This window comes from Osmia bicornis, chromosome 14 (genome assembly GCF_907164935.1).
Source record: "Osmia bicornis bicornis chromosome 14, iOsmBic2.1, whole genome shotgun sequence".
NCBI classification, from domain to species: domain Eukaryota; kingdom Metazoa; phylum Arthropoda; class Insecta; order Hymenoptera; family Megachilidae; genus Osmia; species Osmia bicornis.
Genome location: NC_060229.1, coordinates 591,688 through 601,342, shown reverse-complemented (window position 1 = coordinate 601,342; position 9,655 = coordinate 591,688). Strand labels below are relative to the sequence as shown.

At 43.3% G+C, this 9,655-nt stretch overlaps 2 protein-coding genes across 5 annotated transcripts in view; one reads left to right on the top strand and one right to left on the bottom strand.

The window, feature by feature from the left end:
- The first annotated feature begins 1,732 nt into the window (after window positions 1–1,732).
- Window positions 1,733–5,579, top strand: LOC114877069 (39S ribosomal protein L16, mitochondrial). Its single transcript, XM_029189187.2, has 5 exons — window positions 1,733–1,897; window positions 1,973–2,041; window positions 2,113–2,402; window positions 2,499–2,609; window positions 2,675–5,579. Exons 1-5 carry the CDS (start codon window positions 1,858–1,860, stop codon window positions 2,888–2,890), a joined length of 726 nt encoding a protein of 241 aa, XP_029045020.1. The 5' UTR covers window positions 1,733–1,857; the 3' UTR covers window positions 2,891–5,579.
- Window positions 3,126–9,655, bottom strand: part of LOC114877067 (transmembrane protein 132E) — a 60,895-nt gene continuing 54,365 nt past the window's right edge. For 3 of the 4 annotated variants that reach the window (XM_029189181.2, XM_046288639.1, XM_029189182.2), the window contains 3 exons: window positions 8,614–9,071; window positions 8,258–8,547; window positions 3,126–8,176 (listed from right to left, as the gene is read on the bottom strand). In XM_029189181.2, the coding sequence (XP_029045014.2) occupies window positions 7,498–8,176; window positions 8,258–8,547; window positions 8,614–9,071 (1,427 nt within the window). In that variant the 3' untranslated portion in view covers window positions 3,126–7,497. The remainder of the gene's footprint in view (window positions 8,177–8,257; window positions 8,548–8,613; window positions 9,072–9,655) is intronic. The other variant, XM_029189185.2, reaches the window with a different exon arrangement.

Below are 9,655 nucleotides of genomic sequence, written 5' to 3'. Positions count from 1 at the left end.
CGTTCATTCATCGCCGCACTATCCCTTTTTTCGCGTCTATCACTACACTCTCGCTTCTTCCTCAACTTCCATAAGTTTTAGCGAAAATTGTGAACACATTCGATTATGGAAATCTTAAGATGTGTTGTAATTATAATTTGTTATATCTAAAAAACAACTATGATGAATTGTTTTATTCGTTTTACCTTTGATTCGTACTATACGTAACTAAACACGAGCAAGTTCACAGACATAGATCCACAGTAAATACTGAACGAATGCTATATCACAAAGCAAAGCAACCGACTGACGTTTTCATTCCATTCGGAAAAATATTGACGCTTTACAATCGTGTCCCTGTAAATGCATCGAACGCCAATTATTATTCAGCAGATCGGCTACCAATGCCAACGCACCGTTCGCACACCGGAATTACTTCCGATCCTGATTGTGTGTGCTTCACTTCCGCTACCGTGAACGCCTATTCCTCCCTCCACCTACTGTGCATTATGTTACCATTGCGATGTTTCCGACCTATTTACATACCAGAAATCTTCCAACTCACTCCATAAATAACAAAAATTTTAGGTGTTCGAAGAATAAGTTTTTTATAAATGAAAAGATACTTGAAAATAAAAACACAAATTACTTTCACTTCCATTTTTACAATAACTACGAAGAGTGATTAAGATGGAACAGAAGATAGCATTTTCATTTGTATAGTCTTTGATTTGAGGAAGGGTAGTCGGCCACGCATGCGCAGCGTTGAAGGGGGAACGCGACTCTATAAACAAGTCACTTCATCCCACGTCCCAAGATTCTGGCATCATTGCTACGGAGACAAAAGACTCAACATACATACCTTTGTTTTCGAAGGGTTATGATTGAGGGGGACTCCGCCATCTATGTAATAATGGCGGAAACTACTCGGTAATATACCGACTGCAGAATGGTCGATCGATAAGCCGGCAATTTACCGGATGCTGGGTAAGTTGTCGAATAGTTTAGGGCGTCACTGTATAGATGGTGCTGGAATCAATATTCGGAGATACGTGATTTATGACGGTCTTTCTAAAATACAAGTTTGTCCAACAATTATTTTTAAAGCAAAGGATACGGAGATGCAGTGATTTATTGGTAGTCCCCGCGACGCTCATAAAAATAATGAAGAAATAAATATCTGCCAAGGGAGGCCTTGGGTGACTCTCTCTAAATACTGACCTGATATCATATTGGGGTGTCAGGGACCCCGATGCATCGGTGGCGTTTCCTATATACCGACCTGATATGATCTTGGGGTATCAGGAACCCCGGTGCGCTCTGCGACCGACCCAATAGCATCTTGGGGTGTCAGGGACCCCGATGACTTTCTCTACGTACCGAGAAAATACCTTGGGGTGTCAGGGACCCCGGCGGCACTCTGCACACCGACCTAATATCATCTTGGGGTGTCAGGGACCCCGGTGACTATATCTGTGCACCGAGAAAATATCTTGGGGTATCAGGGCACCCCGATCACTCTTTGCGCGCCGACCTGATATCATCTTGGGGTGTCGGGGACCCCGTGGCTCTCTGCGTACCGACCTAATATCATCTTGGGGTGTCAAGGACCCCACGACTCTTTCTGCGCGCCGACTTACAATCATCTTGGGGTATTAGGAACCCCGATGCACAAGTGGTAGTCTGTATACCGACATTATGGCATGCGGGGTGTCAGGGACCCCCTAGCTAAAATGTATGACCTATAGACTTTCTATAGAAAAATTGAAACCTCTGTAACTTTTGACTCCGACCACTTAGGCGTATACAAACGCAATGGTTTTAAGCTAGTAACAAATAAAGTTAATAGATAAGACGATAGATTAACAATTATAAAAAATGCAGTCATACGGTTATGCTATAAAACGACTGCTGTCACGTAAGTTTGAATATCAATGCTTTATGTCTAAGGGTATTATGAGTCATTAATTAATGTATCTGTATTGTTTTGTAGCGTATTCTTTATTTATGACAACTTCAACAGCAGGATTACAATCCTTTGACCCGGGAAATCATTTTAAAGGTATTAGAGCAAACAATTAATATGTAAGAAGAAACGAAAAGAATATATTTAACAGAGACTATTTATTGCAGATGTTGAATATCCTGCACGTGTTAAGCTTAGAGTTGTTCAAAAACAACCTCAGTATCCAAGTAACATGCGTCCTTATAAAATGCAGAAAAAATTGAGATTAATGAGAGGACCTGAATTATATCACAATACTTTATTACACAAACAGTATGGAGTAATAGCAACTGGAGGTGGCAGAATGAAATATAATCATTTTGAATTTATACGGTTCATATTATACAAAAACATTGATTACAAGGTAGCATTTGCACTTTGGAGAATCCCAGATCCTTGGCAACCAATTACCAAGAAGGTTTTTATGAACATTTATTCATATATGTATTACTTTTTATGATATGTGTTAAGGGTAATACTTAATCCAGTTTTACTTAAAATTTATACATTACAGAGTCATGGATCACGTATGGGAGGTGGTAAAGGAAACATAGATCATTATGCCACTCCAGTAAAGGCAGGGCAAGTAATATTTGAAATTGGAGGAAAAATTGAATTTTTCGAGGTATTTAATTATTCTTGATTAATTATCGGATTGTTCGTGGATTAACCAGTTTTTATGTTTAAAAGGTGAAGCGTCATTTAAATAACATTGCGAAGAACTTGCCTTTTGATGCTATGGTTATTACTCAAGAAATGATGGAAGCAATGGCAAAGAAAAAGAAAAAATTAGAGGAGAAGAATCAGAATCCATGGACATGGAAATATATCATTCAAAATGATCTACTGGGTTCACTGAAATGGATATCAAAATACGACAGGCGGTGGTTCAACGAATATGTTTAATGATAATCTGTATGAATTTGTAAATATTTATGAATAAACAATGGAAATGCTAAAAAAAATGATCTGCAGTTTATTGCATACATCTGAAAAGTATTTGTGCACCATTCACGAAGAGTTATTTAAGCGTGAACGTCAAGAAATAAGTTGCGATCAAAGAAAGTTCCTCGAAGCTTTGAAACTTGAACGACACGTACCGATTTTTATGGGACGATGAACAAAATTCGAACAACATCGATATGTTACAATTACAATATTTTATATATCTTTGATGACGGTTTGGTGGTAACAACAGGTAAATACTACATATTGTACATTGAGTAGGCGATAGTCGTATCTTATTGTTTAATTAGCGTATCGGTTACGCCGATGGCGACGTCCACCACGGCGACAACACCAACGACATGTGAAGCACAGTGAAAACAGCGATAACAACAACAACAACAACAATCTCAATAACAATAACAACAACAGCAACGATGACTATGTGATCGATAGAAGAAGAATATTAATTATAATTTGTAATTCAATAATAAAGGATAAATACAGAAAATGATGGTCGTTATTATGAATATATGCCAGCTATGAGAACAATACTATCTATATTAGGTAGCGAGAGAAAGATTAAATCTGCTAGAAAAGCATCGTTGATTATTGCCATTGTCGTCGTGGACGCGGTCGTCATCGCCGTCCTCGTCGTCTTTTCTTTTCGCAGGCGTCGTCGTCGTCGTCGACGATTATTATTACTTTCGACGTTTCCGTCGATCGTTTTATCCGCATTTATCACACTTAAACGTAGATACAGCGACATCGTGTCTGAGGAATGTGTGTGAATGCAGAGTCTCAGCATTGCGACGATATTCTATTACAATATACGTTTATATATGTATATTTAAGAATCCTCCCTGATCGGTGGGAACTTATCAAAAATAAAAAAAGGGGAAAAGAGAGACCGGCAGTTTCGACTTGTGGTTCGTCTCGAAGACGGTTCCGTCTATAGGGACGAGCGGATATCTTATCGCATTTAAACAAAACTCTCTTCAACTTTGTGTACAAAATTCGGCGTTGTGAGTTGCATCGTGCTCTCTGGACTGGTTCCTCCGTTCGATCGAATCGTATCCGCAGCGTTTCCGATCGAACGTGAACAGGAAAACTAGTTAATAGTTTTTTAAAATAGCGCTAGTAATTAATAATATTGTAGTAGCATCGTGGCCAGAGAGGAATGATCGATCGAGCGAACGGATACAAGTACCATAAGCGCCTTCTGAAGAGTAACACACCGCTTCCGTTCGGCTTCCTCTTTACGGAATCGCGAGTTTCGAACGAGAAACAAGGAAATGCGTGTGTATGTACAGTTGTGACCGACGACCAGAGCTGGAGGAAATAGTATTCTAAGTAAAAAATAGTAACTGTAAGATCGATTTGTACGTCGATAGTGTAACAGGGGCGAATCGATACGATGCGGTTTTCCTTTCTAACATCAGTTGCAAACAAGCGAACATACAACGCAAGCTCTCTCTTTCTTTCTCTCCACTATTTTCTAAATAGTAAATACTATTTTTGTCCGGCTCTGCACTGTACCCCTCGTCCCGAGGATTCGTCGAGGGACGAGGGGCACCCTCGGCGCGAAGATTAGATTAGGAGTAATTAGCGCGTGTCTCACTCACTGTACTCGATATGATTGATTCGTTCACGGTCCCGTCGTCTCGCTCGCAAGATGTATCCACGAGAAAATGAAAAGTATAGCTGACGGGTAGAGGACGCGAAACGACGGCACTTCCTCTTCGTTTGATCGTTTTCGAGGATACATACATTTAATCGGGCGAAAGGCAACGTAGATCGCGCTTCGCGGTTTATTAGTATTTAATAATAATGCGTTAGTTAAGCTATAAGACTAGATTCTCGGCGGGGTATCTCGCGTTCTCTCCACCACCTTTTAACCCTTTACATCGATTTCAAAGTCTGTACGGAACGTACGAAATTGGCGAAAATAAAATGACGCGAAATGTCGCCTAAGTGTTTGTATTTAACTTACGAATGAAAAGTTGCAAAGGGCTAACGTGCATGGGTCGCATCGACGCTCTCCGGACGCTGATCAGGACGTCCGTTCTCTTTTTCTCCGTGTTCGTCGACATTATATCACTATATCCCACGCTTGGACGTACTAACACACAACTTACAGATACGTACATACTTAGACACGTAGTCCTTAGATGCCTATATAAGATAGGGTGATCTGTTCAGGGATTTGTGATTTCATATAGATCATGGCACACCTGCCGACTGATCGCTTCGAAGTACGTCCTTCGGTTATGTCGGATTTCTTTTCAGCGGACAGGTAACTCGTCGTTACAAACGGAGGAACAAAATTATCTCGAATTATTCCTTTAGTAACATTATTGTACATAGATATGACACCTTTGAGGACACCTTTGTACTTGTTACATTCAAATACCTATGCATGCTGTACAAAGTTCTTTAACACATTCCAAGTCAAGAATATCGTAAAATAATATAGAAAAGTGTATAAGGAATAAAACTGAAGAGTAGTCTACCTATAAGAATTAAAAGATAAAATTCCACTTTTGGGTGCCGTCGCATAAAGCATCAATAACTCGAAGGTGTTAAAGAAAAGTACAACTTGTCACGTCAGTCTTCTATATGTATAACATAATATAAAAAAAACAAAATACCATATTTCCTTGAATCAGAGTTAAACCTGTGCCGCTAAAACGACGAATCTCTTGTTTTGATAATCGTTTACGCGTTGATAACGCAAAGGGTAACGAGACTCACGATTGGATTCGCAACAGGAAATGAAATCTGGTGCGGAAGAACGCTGGCTATATGGTGTGCGTGTATTTTGCATTTTTCTTACTTTCATCCGTCCTTTCACACTGGCACGCATTCACTCGTTTTCTCTGATGAGTCAGTGGTTTATGCGATGTAACACTAACGATGGCACAGATGCGATTGCGCTTACATTCACGCGAAGAAAGCACGTGTCGCATGATTGCGACGCGTAAAACGCGTCTAAGATTGGGAACGCGTACGCGAATAATTGCGGAATCCAATCGAGGAATGAATGGTAATCAAAAGCGATAGCGGAGCAGCGTATAGGACCGCCGCGAGCATCCTAGGAGATTAGCGTTTCCCAATTAGCCGCCCGTGAATCTTTCAATAATCTCCTCTTAAAGCTATCCTTTCAATCTTTTCTTCTCGCTTGTGTCGTTTTCAACGACGGTGTAACACGTCGACTACCATAGCAGTCACCGATAACTGGCGTTTTAGTGTAAAAACCCAAGCTAGAAAACTTTAAAGTACTCTAGTAAATTGCATTAGCTTGAAAAATTAATACCCCTGGTAATCCGCACCATCGGTGTGCCATTTTAGATAACATCTATTTCTACCATTGCAGTCAACGTGTTAGTTGCATGGAATGATTCAAGATCCCTGTATAAAACGACTTCGAATAGGATCAGAAAGTTATAGGGTAACGCTGCAAGGTAGAAATGTGCTAGCGGTCCAGATTCGCCTTTCCGTTCGGCTCCTACGGTCTGCCATAAAAGTGTTACAGTCCATCGTTAACATGCGCTAGGTCGCTTATATATATATATAATATATATAATTATATAATGTATATATGTACACAGTCTTACAAAGCAAAATTTACAAACATTACGACGTATGGACGATCGAATAAATATTACGTCTCCTCCGGCGCAGATCGCTTTAAGTGAACGGCCATCCGACGTCATCGAGTCGCGATATCGATCTCGTTTCGCTTGGAACTACACTAGGAAGACTAATCGTTCGATAAAAGTAGAAAGAAAGATTATATAAAAGCTATGAAAACAAAATGGAGAAGGTTCTTGTTTTACAAGATAGATAGATAGATGGTGGATGAACGGCTGAAAGCATTGAAAGACGAATAAAGGTAAGAGCCGTGGCTTTATCGAAGCCGAGATCGATTTCGAAACAAAAGGGTCGGTTTTGTTCGGCCACTGTTTCTTCTTTTTTAGTGAATGGCCCTGTCGCCGCGGCGGGAACGAGAGGTAGAGAGGTTCGATCGCCGCGGGGAAAGGGATTGTGAGCGAGAGATCGATAGTGCACGGAGGCGGAAGCGAGGATCGGCGGTCGATCGATCGCCGGGAAAAGAGAAGAAAGCTGGTCGAATCGGAATGGCGCGATCTACCTACCCCACCGGCAACCGACGATCGCACCTTTTAAAGCCTCTGCGTTTGTGTATGTGTATACGTGGTGTAGTGTAGCGTGTAGTGTGTATGCACTCGTCGTTGTACACGTGTGTACCATGAATTTATTTACGTACCTTGTACGCGCGCATCTCTCTCTCTCAGCGTGTATTTATGTATTGATGCATTTGCGCGATACTGTTGATGTGCTGCTAGGAAGCTGACTAGATTATAGCCTAGAATACGAAACGCCTGGAAAGCGGCCGGCCTTCGATTGTTCTCCATTGCGAACGTGTGCTACGAGCGAGAGAGGAAGCGGAGAACGAGGGCCGCGTCCTCTCCGAATTCTCAACGAGGATCCCAGGCTTTCGTATCGACGTTGACTACTCGGCCTTCTCGAAGGCCGAACGCCTTTACCTAGGCGTTCGATTCCTTTAGGTTGTCGAAGTATTGCATGATCTGGTTGTAGTCCATGCCCAGATTCAGGTCATCCAACGCCACCGATTCCTCTTGTTCTTGAGAGGAGGAGGCGGACGAGGAGGAGGAGGAGGATGAGGAGGACGAGGAGGAAGAGGAGGAGGACGGCGACGAATTTGGTGGCGAGGAGGACGAAGCCACGGTCGGGGTAGACACGTTCATCGAAGAAGCGACTGCGGACGTTGAGAAGGACGAGAACATTGGATTACCAACGATCGTCGCCCTCTTCACCTCTCTGGCCCTAGCGTCTTTCGAATGCCTGTTGTCATCCTGAGTCACTAGCTCGAACTCTTCCTCCTCCTCCGCGCCGTTTTCTTTTGGACTACCTACTCTAGCTTTACCGTGTGGTTTGATATGCTGGATCTGTTGTTTGCTGTGCCGATTGTTCCCGTGATGGCCACTACCCGCGCTACCGCTCGACGCCCTGTGCCGATGTTTCCTCGGGGTTTCCGGTACCCGTACTATAACCCCTGTATTTCTGTGCGGTGGCACGGGTGGTTTGTAATCTTCGTTGCTGTTGTTGTTGTTGTTATTGGCGGTCGTGGCGACGAGGGGAACGACCGGAATCGCGGTGGAGGCCACTCCGTGCGGCGGTAGAGGCGGTGGGATGTCGTCGTTGCTGTGACGAAAGCAGTTATTCGATACCTATATCGGAAGAGGAGAGATAGACGGATGGAAAGTAGCGTAAAATAATAATTACTCGTTTCGCGTAGTTGTTACAGTGGACGTTGCCATGGACGCGGGTGTGGTCACTGTGGTCGCGGTTACCACAGTCGATTGCTTCGTCGCGGCCTTAGAAGCGAAACTGTTCCGAGGAAACTTGTCCCTCTTGCTGTACGTTGTCGTGTCTATCGGTCCGTTGCTTCCGGACCCGTTGTTTCGTTGGCCCGCGGATGGTAGCTCGATGTGATTTGGATTGTCAAAGGAAGTGGCTAGTTCGCTCGTGTCCCCTTCGTTTTCAGCGGCAAGAGGATTGTTGGTTACTCGAACCTGGGCCAAACATGATTATATCAAGTATTATAAGGGTGACAGTGGTGACAGACAGGTATTTTATACCTGTTGAGGTCCACAAGCGGCCCTCTCGAGGGTGGCTCGTCCTAGCCAGACCCAATCGTGAGCGTTGGTAGTAGATTCTCTCGGAGGTCTTCTTCCCGATGCCAGCTGGTTGGCCGCTGCTCTGGCCCTCGCTGCTCCCGAGAGAACCGGAAGGGCGGATCCGCCTAACGGTGAATCCGGCGGCTGAGGCTTGAATTTGCTCGCGTAGACCACGCAGGAGACGACGAATACGACGATGGCGAAACAGAAGGCCGCCAAGAGGACGTACATCCCGATCTCGAGTGGACTCATCCGCGCCCCTCCGTGATGCCGTATCCCGACACCGCCCATTCCTCCTGAAGACATGCCATTAGCTATAGCCGTGTGGTGCTGGCGTGCCTGCACCAAAGGTTTGTGCTCGTGCTCGTGCTCGTGCTCGTGCTCGTGCTCGTGCCCGTTCTCCTCTTTCAGCGATAGTCCTTTGCACAAAAAACAAAGAGACAGAAAGAGAGAGGAGAAGAGTGAGAAACGGTAGTAAATGAAACGCGACAGCTCCCGAAGCTGCATATCCTTCCGCACGATCAGCTGCATAAAGCTAGTCGGAGGCGTGGTGATGCGAGAAAAAAGTTTGATAACCGAGGAGGCAAGACACGAACGCTATTATCGTTGCTCGGCGATGGGTTATTAAGCGCAATCTTTGAAGAACCTTTATACTTTCTACATTCAAAAAGTCCGTAGTAGTTATTCTCGAGATATTCTCTTTGAAGTATCCAGCATGATTAAATTACACAGAGAATATTGTTAATTTAAAGTTAAAATGTCGATACTGAATCTAGTTTCAAGACTATCGTACTATTACATTAATTAAGCCTATTAAGTTCCACAAAGTCTGCAAGGGTTTCAAAGCGATTGCATCAGAGATCGAATAGCTGAAAAATTTGCAAAGGATCGAGTACCCATCACCAGGCACAATAGCACGATAAAAAGAAAGCATTCCAGCAACAACAAAAGGTGTTTGTGAAAAGAGGCGAGTGATGAGGCAAACAAAAGGGTATAACTAATG